The 20075-nt window shown below is 47.4% G+C and overlaps 4 protein-coding genes across 4 annotated transcripts; 3 read left to right on the top strand and 1 right to left on the bottom strand.

The window, feature by feature from the left end:
- Window positions 1-8: 8 nt before the first annotated feature.
- On the top strand, window positions 9-737 carry VFPPC_18491 (restless-like transposase; the record flags this gene model as incomplete). Its single annotated transcript, XM_022430092.1, has 1 exon — window positions 9-737. One exon carries the CDS (start codon window positions 9-11, stop codon window positions 735-737), a length of 729 nt encoding a protein of 242 aa, XP_022284909.1.
- Window positions 738-1302: 565 nt separating this feature from the next.
- VFPPC_12103 (DDE superfamily endonuclease) lies at window positions 1303-4443 on the top strand (the record flags this gene model as incomplete). Its single annotated transcript, XM_022428807.1, has 3 exons — window positions 1303-2581; window positions 2968-3979; window positions 4101-4443. 3 exons carry the CDS (start codon window positions 1303-1305, stop codon window positions 4441-4443), a joined length of 2634 nt encoding a protein of 877 aa, XP_022283894.1.
- A 4206-nt stretch (window positions 4444-8649) lies between these two features.
- Window positions 8650-9395, top strand: VFPPC_12105 (cysteine-rich secretory protein family domain-containing protein; the record flags this gene model as incomplete). The annotated part of the gene is made up of 3 exons (XM_018290095.1): window positions 8650-8788; window positions 8860-9075; window positions 9133-9395. The coding sequence occupies 3 exons, from the start codon at window positions 8650-8652 to the stop codon at window positions 9393-9395; spliced, it is 618 nt and encodes a 205-aa protein (XP_018135965.1).
- A 2724-nt stretch (window positions 9396-12119) lies between these two features.
- On the bottom strand, window positions 12120-19868 carry VFPPC_18490 (transposase-like protein; the record flags this gene model as incomplete). The annotated part of the gene is made up of 8 exons (XM_022430091.1): window positions 12120-12215; window positions 12266-13866; window positions 14203-14376; window positions 15542-15700; window positions 15771-15794; window positions 15854-15961; window positions 18753-19454; window positions 19517-19868. 8 exons carry the CDS (start codon window positions 19866-19868, stop codon window positions 12120-12122), a joined length of 3216 nt encoding a protein of 1071 aa, XP_022284908.1.
- Window positions 19869-20075: the final 207 nt, after the last annotated feature.

Below are 20075 nucleotides of genomic sequence, written 5' to 3'. Positions count from 1 at the left end.
GCATAAATATGGCCTGGGAGAAATTAGACAAGTATTACACTATTCTCGACACAACACCGATATATTATACCGCCCTCGCACTCCACCCGGCATACAGATGGGGATGGTTCGAGCAGGCCTGGGTACATAAGCCCGACTGGATCAGATCTGCAAAAAGGATAGTTCAAGAAGTGTGGGACGAGTCCTATCGAGATTTCCATATTGTGGTGGCCTCAAATGACGAGCCTGTTGCAAAACGACAGAAGCAATACTACAATGCCTTCGAAGAGCATTGCGAACAGTCCCGTATCGACTCCATACAGACAGAGCCTCTACTGGACGACGACACGATTGGCGACGAATACGAACGATGGCAATCGAGCCATGAGAGCACTGACAAGACTGTGCGAGATCCGATAGCGTATTGGCATGAGAAGCGCCTGCAATACCCTCGTCTCTCCCGAATGGCCCTCGACTTTGTCACAATACAATCAATGTCTGCAGAATGTGAGAGGATGTTCTCGGCAGCAGGGCAGATGGTTGTTCCCCAACGGTGCAATCTTCAGGCGCAAACAGTTGGGATGTGTCAGGTATTGAGGTCGTGGTTTCGGGCAGGCATTATCAACGACCTAGATCCGTTATTTCTCTCGATCATAGAGGAGAAGAAAGAGCTCGAGGGCATCCATCTTAATGATGATGAGTTCAGAAGACGGGAGCTATCGTGGCTCGCTGCCGCGGCGAAAACAGCTGGCCATTGAAGAGGCGATTCGAGTGCAACAAGAGTGAATGAAGGGAAGGGGACGGGAGCAGCCGAAGGTAGATTCGCACCAGAGGAGCCTCGGGAAGCCCTACTTGTTGTACCAGCCAGCAAAAGTGGACATCACCTCCTTCTAAGAGGGAGGTATTTGTTAGAATATGTCGTCTCTGACACTTTTTAATGCGAGGGGATGGTTAGCGTCACTGTGGCCAACCCTGACACGGGCGCGATGAGATCAACTCAAGAGATAATGCCACTATATTGCACGAAAACCAAGATGAAGAGGAAAGAGGTATGAGCAAGCGCGTGGACGTGTAGACGCGTTAACTTAGTGCCATCATGCGCTGCCCCACTACGCCGCGACTCTGGATGATGCCGCCACAAACCTCCATCCACTGAAGTCAACTACACTTAAATCAACTACATTTGAGGTGTCCGTTGATACACTACATTCAAAGTTTCATTACTAATCTACACTTACTCTAAATTGACAGATGCCGTGTAGTTGATTTAGTTGATTGGGTCTCTGCCTCCAGGTCGTCGATTCCTACGGTGTCCGCGCCAAGATGGGATACTTTACGCTTCTTAACGCTTACAACAATGACACAATGATGCACACTGTTGCCGAGACCTGTGGCTTCAATTCCACTCATCGAAGACTTCGCTGTAACGGCCATATCATAAATCTGGCCGTGCAGGCGTTTCTGTTCGGTAAGAACAAGGAGGCTTCTGATGAGGCATTGCGTCAAGTTTCACGGCTGTCCCGCAGGGAACAGGAGGGAGCTGTTGGAAGAGCGGAGACGGCAACTGCCTGGCGGCAATATGGGGCACTCGGTATGCTGCACAATCTTGTGGTGTGGATTCGCTCATCAACCCAGCGTTACCAAGCGTTCCTGCAGGCTGCTGGCCGTATGATCCCGCAGGACAACTCGACGAGATGGAACTCTTGGTATCGAATGATTCATGTAGCCATCGCACTCCGCAAAGAGCTTAACAGCTTTATGGATGATCGTTATTCAGAGAGTGACATCAGATTTGATTACCTCCATCCAGAACACTGGCAGGAGCTCCAAGAGATCCACGATTTTCTACAACCTTTCTATGAGATTACTAAAGACACTCAATGGGACAAGACGTCTTTGGATGAGGTGATTTGCTCCATGGACTTTCTTGTTACGCATTACAAAGCAGCCATGGAGCAATTCCAGCACAACACTACCATGGTTGATCGCATTATGACCAGCTGGTACAAGTTCGACGATTACTATACGCGTACAGATGACACACCAGTCTACGCTGCGGCAATCTTGCTTCATCCTAGCCTCAGAGAAGCACATCTGAAGGAGGCATGGAAGGACCAACCTCAATACATTGGCCCAGCGATTGCGGCCGTGCGCAAGCTATGGGATGATTTCAAGCCGCAGCAAGAGCCAGAAATCGAGGAGGACCTTTCGGCTTACGAGGCATACAAGAAACGGATCTACCAAAAGTCATCTTGCCATGATGAATTCAGCCGATTCATCGAGGGTCCAACGCTGCCAATTGGCGACTCTTCTGCCCTTTCTTGGTGGCTTGAGCCGACGCAGCAAACCTCCTACCCCTCTCTCTATCATCTTGCAATAAATATTTTCTCGATACCAGCGATGTCAGCGGAAGCCGAACGCGTGTTTAGTGGGGCCCGACGTACGGTTTCTTGGGATAGAGGTCGGCTCTCTGCACAGATAGTGGAGTATACGGAGTGCTTGAAACACTGGATTAAGAGCGGGCTCCTGGACCAGCCATATATGATTCCTGAACCAATGGACGCTGAGTTGGATTCTAGAGACATAGAAATGTTGTCTGAGGGTATTGAACCCCGTGTAGTCCCATTAGAATAAACATATGGGCGTTTCGACGGATCGGGAGCTAATTAATCGTTGAATCCGATAATTAATCCTGAATCCGAGGCGGGATTCAGTAATTAATCTGAATCCAGGTTCGGATTCAGATTAATTGATTAATTACATGCCTGCTCTTTACATCTCGAATATCTCTACCAAAAAAAATGGAATCCACATCAAATGAAGCTCAATTAAACCTAGCACTCAAAGGACTTGAAAACAACCCTAAACTTAGTATTCGAGCCGCTGCAAGGATCTATAGTGTGTCAAAGACAACAATTATACGCCGACGTAATAACATACAATGTAGGCACGATATTATGCCGAATTCTCGAAAACTAACAAATCTAGAGGAAACAGAGATTATTAAATACATCCTCGACCTAGATTCGCGGTCATTTCCTCCTCGGCTTAGTGGTGTGCAAGATATGGCGAATCGTCTGCTCGCCGATCGTCACGCGCCTCCTGTGGGAGTCAACTGGGCTTCAAACTTCGTTAGGCGCCGCAAAGAACTCTCTACGCGTTTTACGCGTCGATATGACTACCAGAGGGCCTTATGCGAAGATCCAAAGATAATTAAGCCTTGGTTTGAGCTTGTACGCAACACAGTCGCGAAATACGGCATACAAGACGAGGATTTCCACAACTTTGACGAGACTGGCTTTATGATGGGCGTAATCTCAACCACAATGGTAGTTACAAGCTCAGAAAGACGTGGCAAGCCAAGTTTAGCTCAACCAGGTGACAGAAAATGGGTTTCGGTACTCCAGTCTATCAATTCCCAGGGTGAAGCTATCCCGCCATTCATCATAGCTGCGGGGCAGTTTCACCTCGGAAACTGGTATGAAGATAGCGCGCTACCAAAGGATTGGGTTATCTCTACAACTCATAACGGCTGGACTACAAATGAGAAAGCCGTAGATTGGATCCGGCACTTTGAAAAGCATACTAAGCCTAAAAGTCGCGGCGCATATCGACTTCTTATACTAGATGGACACGAAAGTCACCACTCAACCGAATTCGAGGTATTCTGCAGAGACCATAAGATTATCACGCTTTGCATGCCATCTCATTCATCCCACATTCTTCAGCCATTAGATGTTGGCTGTTTTGGGCCGCTAAAGAAGGCATATGGCAAAGAAATTGAAGGACTTATGAGGGCGCACATCACACACATCACACAAGCCGACTTCTTTCCCGCGTTTTGCACCGCCTTTAAAGCCGCAATGACCAAAGAAAATATCCAAGGCGCTTTTAGAGGCGCAGGACTTGTTCCATTTAATCCAAATAGTGTCTTATCGCGTCTAGATGTAAGGCTACGGACTCCAACACCAGTTGAAGAGGCACCTGAGCTACCAAACCCGTGGGTTCCAAAGACCCCAAACAATCCAACCGAGGCAACTTCACAGACTGACTATATTAAAAGACGAATTAGTCGCCATCAGGGAAGCTCGCCGACGTCAATTTTAACTGCTGTGGATCAGATTACAAAGGGAACATGCGGAATTTATGCATCAGGTCGCGCTCTTAAAGGCTGAGGTCAACCAACTTCGGGAAGCAAATGCACTACTAAGCAAGCGGCGTAGAGCCAAAAAAACACGTTTACGTCAAGGCGGTAGCATGACTATTGCCGAGGGACAAGCTCTCCAGGATCAGAATGATGTGGAAGACCAGATACAACAAGAAGATCGCAAAACTCGAGGTCGCAAGCCTCGGGATGAGACGAAGGGACGGCGATGTGGTGTGTGCGGCAAGACTGGCCATAATGCGCGGACTTGTCAGATTGACGTGGAAGCATCTAATGAGGACGATAGCAGTGAAGATTAATTGATTTCCTGTGTTTTGGTTGTTTTTTTGTAGAACCTTTTCAACGAGGTAGGTTGGGGTGGACCGCTCGCTTGTGTGGACCGCTCGCTTGTGGACTACGTTATTGATAGATTCTCAGCCTGGTTTGGTGAAGCTTTTGTGTTGTAACCAAATATGGCAATGTGGCTGTGGGGAATCAGGTAATTTTGCTGCGCCTCTGACTCGAGTTCGCATGGGGGAAATCCTTGCCGGATGGAACAGTTGAACGGGTGAATGCAGGGTCAATCAGGAAGGCACTATGATAGAATTCAGTAGACGCACCATACAAAAGCTACGGACTAGGATCCCCAAAATGTTCCAGGCCGGATCTGTCACGTTATGAGACTCATTGTTAACTGAGCTTCTTCTCAAGATCATTCTTCTTGTTATTCCTGCTTGTTCTCTTTCTCTTGCCAGAGGGATTCACGTCATTTATATGAGTTCAGAAGCACAACTACCAGCCTTCTGATAAAATTCCAGGTGGTTGGCCAGCCTCTCATCTCCTGATATCTATGATTTTATGACATCTAGCAATTACTCCAAGTTTGCTTGTTCTATCAACAGAGGCGGTTTTATCCGACAAATGGACGATAAGCGTCAGCTGTACAAAGACAAAATACAGCGGGCAAATGCCACAATTCGGAACCAGTTCTCGGGAAGAGAATGGCTTGGCCAGCTACCCTTAAATGTCACTCGGTGGGCACTAGACCAACTGGACGAGATCCATAGGCTTATGGAATCAAGCCAAGCATCCAAGAAGATGCTGCCACCTTGCACAGGCTCCACGAAAGCACAATATGGCTTGCCTTGTGCCCACAGACTCTTGGAGTTAGCTAGTCAAGATGAGCCACTAAAGAAGGAAGACTTGGATCCATTTTGGCATATCAAACCATCGCGAGAAATTCACGATTCTCTTCTTCAAATACAACGTCCTCCAATGGGAGTACTTAAGGGTCGGCCACGAAACAACGAGCCATTTGGCAACGAACGCGCAATCCCAGAACAACCACTTGCTCCTCAAGGCTCCACACGAAGTGGTGTCCAGAGCTCAGCGAGTCGAAATTACTGTCAATTCGAACTGGGACCAACTCTTGACGAGGAAGATGCAGCAGACTCACCAGACCAACAACCACGACGAAAAAGGAGAAAGACTGCTGTTTCAGTAACAACTCGACTTACCCGTCAGCATGGCAAAGACTCAGAAACAAGGGTATATCACAACTGAGCAGCATAATATTCTGGAAGTGGAGGATGATATGGAAGTAACGGATCCGCTGCTTACAATAAGGAAGGGAATCGAAAAGGTTGGTGACAGTATTACAGTTGCGTTGGATTAGGACGTAACTTTGGAGAAGGAGCAGGGAAGGTAGCTCAACACTGTACTTTAGGTTATAAATGGTCTCATATTTTATTTTCCATGACTGTGGACGGACTAGTTATTGGAGATATTCGCAACGATTTGCCCAGGTGGCCGATGACGGAGCGCACTGTGGCTGAATGTGTGGGGGTGCGTACGAATTGAGAGTTGGGTGTGTATCAATAGAGACTATCCAGTGATAGATTGGCGGGAGAGTGTGCAATTGTCACGCTACCAGGGAGGTAGTTTTTTAGCATTGGGTGTGTGTGTATTGTGTGTTGTCAAAATCCATCTGTCCTCCCACCAAAAATACCAAGGTACTTCCGCCTTAATTACTATCCTTTTATCCAACAAGTATATCGATTTAAGCGTGACCTCCTTCACAGCAATTAAAACGGCGCTAAAATGGAAAATTGGCTATAGCGATAGTGGCGTGTGGCAGTGCGATCAGGCAGGGGAGAAAAAGTCTCCCCGCCCGACGAGAGCGCACAGAAGATACAAGCATCAATGAATGCAATCATCAGTTTTCGGCTTCAGTAATCGACCACAACCCCTGTAGTAAATTAACTGGGGCATCGTGAATCTAACATCCAGTTTGAAGCCTCTGGACTGGACGGACCGCCTATTAGGAACACTGGATCTAATCCAGCACATCACATTACGGAACTCTTGAGGCTCTTTGTACTGTAACAATTTCTTTTGTACAGTTATTATTGCTCCTTAGATAATTCTCACTTAATATACAATTGGTACCTTTGCTGTCGTCATACCCGTACTCAGCTCGTGTGATGCAACTGTTGTCTGATCTGACACTCTGCTATTCAGGGCTGGAAGTGTGGCTGGAATATGAGGTAAGGCATATGGCACCATGGCGCACCTGAGCACCGTGGCGCAGCTCGAACAGGGCGCTATGCGATCCTCGCGCACCAAAGCGGAGGTAGAACCTTTTCGTTCCTCAAGACACAAGGCGTAAGGTTATCCGCTAGTATGGCTTTGTTACCAACGCAGGATTGCTGACAGGGCTGCACCAAGCCTGCATTATTTTGCCCCCCGTGATATGATGAGACCATAGAGGAATGCATTGATTGACAAGATTGACTCAAGTGTGGCGGCGTAGTGGCGGCGTAACTCTCCCTGGCAGGGTACTAGGTTGAAATCTGAAACCAATGCTGGTTAGCCTGTGGTGTATACGGAAACTGAAAGCAGAATTCGGACACCGAGTCATTATTTACCAGTAACTAAATATACTGCATTCTGAAACGAGATGTGCTGACTAGTAAACGATGTTTGAGGTAGTTTTTTAAGGTATCATTATTTGCCAGTAACTAAATATAAGTTACTGCATTCTGAAACGAGATTTACTAGGAAACAAATTTGAGGTATTTTGGGTGCACCTGTACTTACTAGTAAATTATAGTTACGAAAACTGAATACTGAATTCGACCGCAACAGAAGTTATTTTTTATCAGTAACTAAACATAGTTACTGCCTTATGGAATGAGATTTGATGACCAGTAAACAAGCTTAAGCTATATTTGGGTACAGTATACTTAAGCTTACTGGTAAAGAGTTCTGAAAACTGAAAGCGGAATTCGGGCTGGTGTAGCTGCTGAATAAAGCCGCTACCCTCGATCCCTGTCGGGCTCCCTTTACTTAGACCGTTGAGGACAGCACTGCCAGATCAGGATAGACTTGCCTGGTTCCTTCAATTCATTTCTTCTCCAATCATATACCTTTTGAACTCTTTCGTGGTCTTACGTACGTACACATCCGTTGATTCCGTTCTATTCAGAACGAGCATCGTTCGTGCGAAACAACAATTTGGATCAAGAATCTAGTCCGCCTGGTCTGTTAATCGGAATACATCGAACGGAACTAATTGCCTCGTACCGTGGCCAATACACCACTTATCACCCCTTCGTATGGCTGAGACAAATCCCGATACAAATTTATACATATCATGTCATGCATTACCCGATGGAGGCTGCCAGGACTGGGACTGTGCACTATAATTGCTGCAAGCAGGCGCATCATTTCCGTCCCGAAAGATGTAACTAGCTGTAATCAACTGGGCGCAGAGCCCACGGTGGCAAGAGCTTTGCGATCTCTAGCTATCCGACCTTGCCACTGCCGCTACGAGCGTTCTAGACTTTGGCTATTATTCTTGCCGAGCAGGGATGCGACTCGCACAAATCGCATGAGGGTCAACGAGCAGATTACCTACGTCAATCTCAATTGTGTGTAATATAGGGAAAATTTGTAGCTTAGCAATCTCCTCCTGCCCAACTATTATAAGACAAGAGGAAGCCCGGGAGGGGTAGCTCTGGGGACTTGCCGCTTGTCAATCAACATCAGATGTCAAGTTTCAGATCTCTCCTATCATTTCTTTTATCCAGGAGGGAAGGCGTGGTTATAATTAACCCTCATTAATGCTCCATTCAAAACAAGAGTGCTGAGCTGTAATTGAGGCGAAGTGCGTCTGATATCGCGCAAAATCCCAAATGTATTGACAACGTCAGATTATGCGGTCCACTCATTTGCAAACAAGGCATGAATTTGGCAGGCCATAGGGTGTTCCATTCAGACCAGGAATGAAGTTTCAGCTTTTTGTTAACGTAAGCGAGTTCCGGACAGTATGGTGTAATAACTCCTATGACACCACTATATAAAGAGTTCCCGCTTCCTAGAATCACGGAGAGATATTCCTCTTATATGACAGTGATGTCAATATGATAAGTTACCTTCAAATTCCTTTTACATTAACTTTGTACAGTTCTGCGCAAATCCCCACTTCCCCAACTAGTATGCATTCGGTAATATTTTTCAGTCTCATGGCTTGCGCACTCGTCGCGTCAAGAAGAGTTTCATCCGGTCAGGATGTAAGGCTATACGGAGGAGCTCGTGATGGACGAGTGTTGAACCTCGGCCTACAGGGCAAGTATGAGGCAGCCGAGAGAGAATATGAAAGGTGTAAGAATATAGGTGAGAGAAACCTGTTGTTAGCAATTCGACTACTAGCAACTTACCTGCAGTCCTGTTAGGCCACGTCCGATTCCCCAAACAGTCCCATCCCAATACAACAGTTTGTCTCAGTTCGGAAGAGAAGAAGCTATACGACTTGATCATTGCCTATCGCCAGAAACAGCATTTAGAATCGATTCCCGTCTCTGCCAAACTCTCCCAGGTCGCTCAAACACACGTACGCGATCTTTCCGAACAACATACCTTCGATCTCCAAGGCAAATGCAATCTCCACAGTTGGTCGTCGCATGGAAAATGGACGCCTTGTTGCTATACTAATGATCACAAGGCAGCCACCTGCATGTGGACCAAGCCCCAGGAAATTGCCGGCTATAAAGGCAATGGTTTTGAGATCGCGTATTTCAATCCCGGTGGCGCCACGGCCCAGGGAGGACTTCATGGTTGGAAAATGAGTCCAGCTCACAACTCCGTTCTCATCAACAGTGGGGTGTGGGGAAAATCAAAATGGAAGGCCATTGGGGTTGGTATCTACAAAGGTTACGGCGTCGCGTGGTTTGGCGAGGTGGACGATGTGGCTCCCGAGCTCTGCCCTTAACAGAGTAAAATACTACGTGACACCTTGCACTTTAGAACGGTGGTGCAAGGTATCAAGATCAGGTCGCTCATTCAAAGCAAGCACAATATGCTATTGTCAGATAATGCTGCCTCAGTCAAGCAAACATGCGAGTGTGGCAAAGTGGCAATAGGAAATCGTAATACTGCTGCGTAAGCAGCAGTATTCCAATAAGTATATAATTTCGTATGATTCCATTCCTTTAGATAGAAAATCAAGAGTCTCTCGTTGCCCGATTCACAGGGGATCTTCTGCCCGATCGTCGTCCAGTTATGCAAACGAGTCGTGAAGTGTGACAGGAACCATGCCAAAGGGATGAACCTCGCCGCCGGAGGGCATGTTGTTTAAACCATTAAGGTGGTTCATGTTACCCTCGTTGCCAAGGCAAGCAAGCAGTCTTCTGAGTCTGGGCGTTCTTCTTAACGTGAGCCTGAGGGTGGGACAGGTGGCTCGCTCCGGTTGGGTTTCCACGGCGAATGGAGCACTTTTGGAAGTGGCGCTTCAAAATATCACTTCGAGAAAACGTATCACGGCAGAGCGCACACATGTAAGGGCGGTGGCCAGTGTCTAAATCAAAGCAGTTAGTATGCACAAGTTGCGCGAAATGCAAAAAGGCAAAAGGATAGAAACGGCCAGGTGTCTGCTGGCAGACTTGTCAGCAACCAATATTGATTGATAAGGCCCGTATTGATATTGATATTGAAAATTGGGCCAATATTGATATTGATATTGATATTGATAAGAAACCGGCAACTTCCGCCTCCAACTTAGCGTTGCACAACCTAGGTATATATTACTGTGAAAAGTTGTCAAAGCCGCTGACATCTGTATCATTGTCGCCCTTCTCGACAAGGCTGATAATCTCGTCTTCTTCGCCAGCTAGTACATATAGGACTCGAATAAGGTCATTCTTATTCCAATTCCCTAAGAGCTCTGTCATCTCCACAATCCAAGCACCCAGCCTTGCTCTGTCCCAAGAGATTGTTCGTCTAACACCTGAAAATACACGTTCTGCCTCGTCTGACATTGGCGGGATAGATAGAATGTCAATAGCCATTTTGTGGAGACGAGGATACTCTAATCTCTGCTCTTCTTTGCACCACCATTGTAAAGGCGAACAATTAATCTTATACGGCGATGCTATAACGAACTTCTCAAATTCATCTTCATTGTCGTTCTCCGTGACATCAGGCTCCTGTGCAATCTTCTCAAACTCTGAGAGCTCATGGTTCTCATTTTCCCTTCCATTTACATTTTCTTGAAGTGGCAAATCTTGGTACCTCCCCCAGATCTTTCTTGCTGCGTGAAGCGCTGGTTCACTCCAAGAAGCGGCCCAATTTGAGTCAATGTATTTTTTACGGCGCATGGGGTGGAGGAGGAGAGCAGTTATATAGGCTGGAGCTTCGTCAGAAGATTTGTAATACTTGTCAGGGACGTACCATCCCATATTGATGGAGTTCACCATATGGGAGTTGTGAGCCTACTTAATCTAGATAATTTTATTAGCAGCTTAGCAAGTAGTCACTCATTGATGGCGTACCTTCGCCTGCTCGTAATGTTTAAAAAGTACATCCATTGTCCAAAGGGCTTGATCAAGGGATGACCATTTTGACTTTTGTACAAGGGTCGCTTGAGAGAAGGGCTGTAAGAACTCCAGCGTCATTTCAAGAGTCTCCCAATCCTGAGGCGAGAGAACTGCCTCACCGAGCACTTCATGATGGTTTTGACAAAAGATCATCAACTTCGCTTGCTTCTCCACAGCCGTTTTGATGAGGTTAAACCATGAGTTCCATCGCGTGACGTTGTCAATCCCAAACGCCTTGCTGGCTAAGCTCTCCCATTCGTCTGAATGAAGCGATGAGGAGCGGATGAAGACGGCTATAGTATGGAGCTTACCAAGCGCGCCAATTGAATGCCATCCAGCTTCGTCAGCTTGCCGTTTTTTCTTGCCTTTCCTGCCTTGCTTCTCCCGAAGCTGCTCCCGTAATGCTTCAACGACGGTGAGATCTGCCTCTTCCTTCGCAGCGTCAATAGCAGCTTGGAGTGCTTCGACGGTTGTTGCAAGAAGCAACGCCTCCAGGGAGAGATTGATGGTATGGCCGCAACAACGAATACGGCGCTTCTTCTCATCAAACTCAATCCCCAATTTGTTGAGCTCTTTTCCAATAGCTGCAACACAGGTGTCATTGCTTGAGGCATTATCCCCAACAATATACCCAGTCTTCTCGGCAACCTCATAGGCTTTGATCACTTCAAGTATGTGAGCTGCCATGGTCTCACCACTATGTGAAAAAGCGGCATTGTGGAAGCGCCAAAAGCGCCTTTCGAAGAACGTATTCATTATCGACAAATTGAGCACAAATACCGAGGAATGATTTGCGATTTGGCGATGTCCAGAGATCAATACTATAATGAATTTGAGACCTGGCATTTTGTAGCCGACTCTTGACCAGCGCTCCTAATAGTCCAAACAGTCAGTCTGGAAACCTCAGACTGGACTGTTGGTCGGTCCGTCATGGTCAGACTGGACTGTTGGTCTGCCTGTTATCGTCAGACCAGGCCGTCGGTCCGGTCCGTCTTTGCCAGACTGGACTATTGGTCCGTCCGTCATTATCAGACCAGACTGCAGTCCGGACTGCAGTCTGGACTATTAGTCTAAATCACAGCATATGACTCTGCCATCTACGATTCTACCTCCAAGCTCCCCTAGGCTATCTCCACTGTGTCTAATCCCCCACCGCTCTCCTCGCGTCCCAATGCATCAGAGTGATTAAACCCGGAAGCCGCATCGACATAGCGACACTGCATTCTGCAATTAGCTGACGGTAGTCCTCACGAAGCAAAAAACTCACATCTGATGGGACTATCAAGGCGCTGCTGTCCCAGGAACGTAGGCATTCCACGATATTTAAAGTTTCAGCGTCTATAGCTCCTCGCTGATCGGTTACCGTAAGTTTTAATTTAGAAAAGAGTCGCTCTGTCCCAGAAGACATAGCTGCGATAGAAAGAATGTCGATGGCCATCAATGACAAGCTAGGGAATCGTCTTCGCTGGGCCACCTCCAGCCACCATTTCAGCGGGTCCGGCGTCATCACAACAGGCTCACGACAGTACACTTCGTACTCGTCATCGTCCGTGTTGAAAATCGTCGCCTTCTGCTCATTCATCCACATTTTGTACCCATTTAGTCGTCTCGTAGTTGGCTCCTCTGCTGAGCCTGGTCGAAGAACCGGCAAGTAAGAAGATGACTTGTACGATTCCCTCCACAGCTGCCCTACCCGAGATTTAGCTCTCTCAATCCATTCCGTCTTGTCTTCCCAAGTCTTCTCCATGTATGCCCACTTGAAAGAAGGGTTTAAGACTGTGGCTGCTGAATAGACTGGAGAGTCTTCTGTCAATTCGTAGTAGTCGGCCAGTTTGGCCCAAGCAGTCTCCATCATTGTAGCCAAGTGGGGGATGGTGGTGGCCTCCCTGGCGGCCTCGATGTGGTGTAGGAGATAATCCATGGTGGGGAGAACGTCGGCGATGGAATTTTGAACGCCCTCGTTGGCCATTGTCGCGTCGTGGAATGGTTCCAGAAACTTGTGAATCTCGGCCAAAGTTACCCAATCAGACGGAGTCAGGGTATCCTCTTGTAGAGCAGGCTCTTGCGCGCAAAATACGGTGATAGCTTGCCTGACTTTAGGCCTCAGAGCCCTTTCAACCATGTTGTACCATGAATTCCAACGAGTGTCATTGTCACGCCGTAGCCTGAGGCCATCGGTGAGAACAGTAAACGTTTGAAGCCTCTGGGGGGTCCAAGTGACATAGACCACGATATTATGAAGCTTTCCTATCGCCCCTCGCTTTCTCCATTCCTCAATCTCCTCTTCGGATGGCCCACCATAGGAGCCTGTCGTCCGCGGCCGTTTTCCTATGAGAAATTCCATCACGGCCAGGTTTATGATGTGGCCGGTACAGCGAAGCCGATGGGGAAGAGGGTCGTAGAAAACATCAAACTCTTGCTCCAGTTCGTCCGAGACCTTGTCAATCATGGTGTTCATGTTGCTAGCATTGTCCATCATGAAGTATCCAACTTTTGTGGCGATTCCGTATTCTCGTATGAACTCCATGATGGCTTCGGCCATGTGTTCTCCGCTGTGTTCTCCTTCCAGCTCCTTAATCCTCACCACAAGCGATTGTAAACCGTGATCTTCCGTTACGAATTGAACTGTGAAACCAATGACCCCCAAACCATTCGGCGAAGCCCAATTGTCAGGAATAATGTGGATCGAAGAAAGAGCATTTTGCAAAGCTCTCTTTACAAACTCCTTCTTGTTGTCATAGCCCCATTGTAAGTCGGTCTTAACTGTATCGCCTGACCTTGGAAGGAGATCATCGGCAGCCGGACGAAGATAGCGGATCAAGTCACGAAAGGCCGGATGTTCGACCTGAGCAAAAGGCAGACTGCAAGCTACCGTGTAGCGGCAGTATAGTTTGTCAAGATCAAGTCGCTCATTCAAACCAAGCGCAGTATGCTATTGCCTAAGAGGCAACAGCAATTATCATACTGCTGCCTTGCAGGCAGCAGTATTCCAAAGTCTTTAGTTATCGTATAGATTCCACTCTTTTATGTAGGAAATCAAGAGTCTCTCGTTGCCCGATTCACAGGGGATCTTCTGCCCGATCGTCGTCCAGTTATGCAAACAAGTCGTGAAGTGTGACATCACTGGTTGAGGCAGGAAGCACAGCACAATCGCATATAAGTGCAGTACAAGCTAACACAGGACATGGTCGCGGATGGTCTTACGAAGGCCCTCAACGGTCCAGCCTTCCGGATATTTGTCAAACAAATGCGACTCACAGACGTCTCCAGCCGTCTGCGAGGTAGGCGCCTCGATGAGATACAAGAACAGAGAATCATGGAAGGGATGGCGAGACTTGAACTCTGATTGAACAGCATTCTCCACCGACGCGGCCTCAACTGGTGGGGTGTGTTAGATTGGCGAGAATATGCGACTAAGGCGGCGCAAAATTCATACTGTGACCTGTGGGCTGTCTGGACGAAGGGTAGCGAAGGGCTTCCCCGCCCACAGGAAATTGAAGAAGAAGAAACAAGAATAACATGTTAGATTGGCGAGAATATGCGACTAAAGCGGCGCAAATTCATACTGTGGCCTGTGGCTGTCTGGATGAAGGGTAGCAAAGGACTTCCCCGCCCACAGGAAATTGAAGCAGAAGAAGGAACAAGAATAACATCAGATTCATCAGTTTCTAAATGAAGAATTCCATAATTCATCAATTACCTTGGCCGTGAGCCAAGTAAGGCATCGTAAATCTAACAAGTATAACGATATCGCTTAAGTGCAACAACCTGTAACGGGCGTGGCCCGTGTCTATTCAACAAAAGGGTGCCTCCATATTGTCTATCTAAAACTAAGGAGAAAGGAAAGATCAGAGCTCGAGGCTCGCCTCGAGCTCGTGGTCAAGAAGTCGTTGAGACTAAGCGAGATAACCTAATTACAGACCTGGCAGAGCCAGGTCTCAGATACCGGGCGTAGCCCGTGACACAACCCCATTTTACGGGGTTCGACTAACAAACGTACGCGCTCTCACTCTGCTACATTCTCTCCCAGTTCAAGCTAACGCTAATCTTATTGCCCAAAAAAGAAAGGGAAGATTTCTAGGTTCGTACTTGTATGTAGAAGCCAATAGTACGTACGGTACTATGGTTAAAATACAGTACGTACGTACGTACGTACATGTACTGTAAGGTCTCATCACTGTGAGGGAATCATGTGACGTCCCTGTTTAATGAATGTCTCACTTTATTCTGTAAATAGCTTCAGTCAGAGTTCTCCTTAAGAGTTCTCTTTTCCTCCTTGTGAACAATCGTTTTATCCATGCCGCACTCGACCTTGCTCGTGCCCTTGTGCCGTCACCACCACTAATAGCTGGCGGCTGGGACAGTCTATGAATAAAGAAAAGAAAAGTAAAGTAAGGTAAAGATCGAAATCGAAATCAATTCGCTGGATCGACTCCGAAGCCTGCTAACCTGCTAGTTGGCCAGTTTCAGACAATACATCGATCATTCTGTAGCGTTCCATAAGTGATGCGTTGCCATTTACAGAGCATACGACGAAACTTACCATAAACGAAAACCCCATTTTCGTTCCCAATGCGCTCTGCCAGGTTGACATCACTCGGCAGCTCGTCGCCATCGATAGTGCGAAGAACGACACGAAGGATAGGAACTTGGCTATCACCCTCCATAGAAAAGGTGATATTCTTGACAGAGCTGGCGAAGTCTGCTCATACAGGTGGTTAAATGCATGCCGCGAAGAACCGGACATGGCGCGGCATTCTTGTTACACATACCTCGTCCGTCCCAGTGAATAACACCTAAGAGAACAGTTAGCATGATGGATTAACTGTGAAATCAAGGTTCAGTCTGCATATACCCTCATGATTGCCTAGGACTTCGTTGAGGTCGAACTCTGCGTCATTCCATTCACCAGAATCAGTCTGGAGTCGCGCCTTGAGGATGTGATCATCCTCGACGCGGATGTCTTCGGCGCTGAATACAGAGAGACAGCACACGGCGTGGGGGGGGGGGGGGGGGGGGGGTGGGTGAAATGACATTGTTTGCGGCAATATCTGATGCAAGGTATTAAAGTCTCTGATCGGTGCACAATGAGAAAGTGGTAGACAACAAGGCCACTTTCGGTCTCGAGCGAATTGTAAAGAAAAGGGAGTGGAGTTGAGGGATTTCTGCCAGCCAGGCTGCAGATATAAGCCAGCAGCGTTGCGGCACACTTATGTAGCAACAGAGTGAGGCATCGGTGTAGCCGTATTAGGTCTACGTCGGGATAAGGAGCTATTGAGACTGCGATGTCAGGAGGCTGTGTGACCTCCGTGGCACTGGTGCAGCTTATAGCTGACAACTTTATGAGGCATTTTAAAGTAAGGCGCAGTAAGTAGAGCAATGCCTCAAACCTCCCCGACATCACACTCTGGACGATGAGTATACGCTGTAGCCAATCAAGGTCGAGCTGCAAGGTTTTCACAAGACATTCACGGGTCTTTCTCATTTCTTCCGAATTTTACTCTTTTTGCCCCCATTTATCACTCTTCTGAGAAGGTTTGCGTCCATAGCAATCACTTTTGGTTACCAGCGCGAACACCCACGCCTCAGGCAGACGAAACCTGCATGTCGTACGGGTTAGCATTGAATGGTGGTGAGAAATCTCTAAATCTGAGACTTGTTCCGATCCCATTCTTAACGAAGCACAAGTTCGTAGATGGTGCCGATGGCACTATCCTCCTCACCAAATACGCTTGATTGGATGATTGAGCAACTATCATGCACAAGGTCCGCGGTGGATCGGGCAACGAGAGGCTCTTGATTTCCTACTAAAAAGAGTGGGATCAAATAATTTGATGCGAAAACCAAATACCCCAGAATAACTAGCCTGTAAGTATAGGTAATTGGCGCATTTGCCTTCCAGGCAACGATATTGTGCTTACTTCGATTGAGCGACTTGATTTTGACGATCCACGCAGCCCGATTGCAGTCGCCAACACGCATCGCCGAAGAAGACAGGGCGGTACGATTGCTCCTAAGATATCCACTGCCCATAAATGTAGGCACTCCTAACGACAACAAACCGAAGGGTAGCAGCCAATGGCAAGGCCACAGGGATCGACAGTCGGCAACCCTGGCACAGCGCTGAAATGTGGCCACGCTAACCTCACGGCCTATATGGCGATCCCCCCTGAAAATTGCTGGACGCCTGATCGGAGTTTCTCAATTAAAAGTATCCCTGTCGCTATTCGGATACCGTTCGACGTATTGCTACGTCTGTTGTGTCAAATATCCTTATTTACCGCTACATTATCCTCGGCTGATTGGAGACAAGCATTAAATTGCAACCGTCAACTTCCCTCCTGTACCAGAACGCACACACAATTCATTACGCCAGGTGGAGACTCCAACAGGGCAACTATTAACCCATGTTACATGTGCAGCGCTTAAACCTTGTCATGTCTGCAGGATCCTCAGATCTAGCTTGATTGGCCAAAAGTCTTCCATCCAACCACTGTAACTGCCAGTACCGGAAAAGACACGAGAGTTGCGCTTGTCCTAAAACTGTCGGATAAGGCTGCCTCTGTTGATTGAACAAGCAGACTTGGAGTAATTGCTGGATGTCATAATATCATGGATATCAGAAGGTGAAGAGGCTGGCCAGCCACTTGGAAAAAATTAGAAGGCTGGAAATAGTGCTGCTTTGCTAAGATAAATGACGTGAATCCCTCTGGCAAGAGGAGGACAACAAGTTTAGGCATACACAAGCAATTGACAGGCTATTGAATTCAGTAACTTTTGTGTAGCAATAAACATTTGGAACCGCAAAACGCGACAAAAACAGTCAATGCGGAGTACGAGGTAAGACACTTATGGCTGCGGGCTGTCAGGACGTTCCACGTGTTTTGGTTCGGAACTTAGCCGGATTCACGCAGGGTTGTCTTGAAGGCGCTGGCATGTGATACTGTCAGATTGTGGCAGTGTCGTAAATAATATAAACAATACGTATAGTGTTGCTTCCACCGCCGTCTTTGGCGGCGGAGCCAGCAGCCTGAGAATGGCTTCAAACGGCGGCTGAAACAGACCTCACGTGAGGAGGCCTCAACACCAACACAGAGGCACGTTATCTATAGCTAGATGAATTCAACAAGCATCAAAAAACCAGTTACAAGTACCCCAAATCCCGTGATAATTATCACCCGAATAGAAGCCTTGCGCTTCCTTATTGGCAATATTGTCAAGATCAGGTCGCTCATTCAAAGCAAGCACAATATGCTATTGTCAAATAAATGCTGTCATTTAAAGGACCATTAAAACAGTTTGGAGAAAGGAAGGGAAAAAGGGCAAAAAAAAAAAAAATTTTTTTCGATCAGTGGTCTTTTACTCCATGTGACAAGGTGAACATCATTGGAATCGCATAACGCGACAGTTATGTGTGCCACTTGTGGTTTGGCCTTCTCGCAGTTGCGGTACTAATATCCCACCGAAGTGTCCCGATCAACGAAGGCCCAACCGCACCCCAGAAAGCTGAACCGCGTTGCTGCCTAATGGTGAAACATCTGGCCAACTTAGCTGCATAACGAGTATCGGCAAGGCGCTTATGCCACTGCTCGGTGGCTCGTCCGGGGTGACTTCTGAGTCCTGGATGAGAAATCATTTGTGTGCATCTTTTATAGAGGACACGGGCAAAGTCCCACGGCAATCAGCATGCTTAATGCTCGTGTTAAGCGAATCGCCGCACGACGTGCTACTGTGCCGCCCTCTGAAAAACTTACAACCTAGAGGAATCAACAATCGTGGAATCGATTGCCATCGTTCGTATTCGTCGCCAATCGTGTCGTCGTCCAGTAGAGGCTCTGTCTGTATGGAGTCGATACGGGACTGTTCGCAATGCTCTTCGAAGGCATTGTAGTATTGCTTCTGTCGTTTTGCAACAGGCTCGTCATTTGAGGCCACCACAATATGGAAATCTCGATAGGACTCGTCCCACACTTCTTGAACTATCCTTTTTGCAGATCTGATCCAGTCGGGCTTATGTACCCAGGCCTGCTCGAACCATCCCCATCTGTATGCCGGGTGGAGTGCGAGGGCGGTATAATATATCGGTGTTGTGTCGAGAATAGTGTAATACTTGTCTAATTTCTCCCAGGCCATATTTATGCCGATCCTGAACTGTTCGGGGTCAGGAAAATCTTTTGCCATCGCCTTATATTTTTCGAGCTTGCCAAGCAGGAATTCAAACCCATTGATCACATCCCAAACGTTCCCATATGAACCAGTATAACCCCTCTTGCGTTTCCTGATTAAACCGTCGCCTTCTAGAGTCTTGACTGCATCTTCATAGTATCCAAGGATCGTCGCGAAGTGTTGAAGTACAGACCAATCGTTGGCCGTAAGTTGGTTCTCGTCTCTAAGGATTCGAGGCCGGACAGCCGACTTTTTCAACTGGCCAGTTCTTTTTGATGTATTCTCCTCCACTTCATTTCAGGGTCAACCCAGGAATAATGAAGAGCGCGTTCGGGATAGCGTTGGACAAGACCAGGTGGCTTCATAGGCTTGTTTTGGGTGTCTCTTTCACTGCAATTCATGCTGATATGCTTCGGCCCCAAAGCATCCTCGTTGTCAAAGATTAACCAGCCATCTTGATCCCAGAGGGGTATTCTCTGGTTCATGCGGTAGCACCAACCTTGAAGGCCTTGCACGATTCTTTCGGGCGTTCTGCCGAATATAGTGGCGAAATCTTGCTTAATACGCTTCCACTTCAGCTTCTTGTCGTACCAGGCATAGATGATGAAATCACCTTCTTCGGTGGTGTACTTCTGGTTGATATGCCTGTTCTGGCCATCTGGAGGTGGGCTACGGTAACCGTCTAAGCCAGAGACGTCATGCATGCAGGCATCATTCATGTAATAAGGAGCATAGTGGTCTTGAGGAACTTATTCTTGAAACTGAGGCAAGTGTTGAAGGATAGAGCGTCGCCATAGGCAGGGAGGGGCGACAGAGGTGTGTCAAGGCAAGCAGGAGCATATGATCTTGCAAGAGCTTCAATACCAAGATCGAATTCTGCGAGACTAGGAAGCCGTACAAGTGAGTTGATT

This window comes from Pochonia chlamydosporia (assembly GCF_001653235.2).
Source record: "Pochonia chlamydosporia 170 chromosome Unknown PCv3seq00020, whole genome shotgun sequence".
NCBI classification, from domain to species: domain Eukaryota; kingdom Fungi; phylum Ascomycota; class Sordariomycetes; order Hypocreales; family Clavicipitaceae; genus Pochonia; species Pochonia chlamydosporia.
This window is presented reverse-complemented; position numbering and strand designations above follow the sequence as displayed.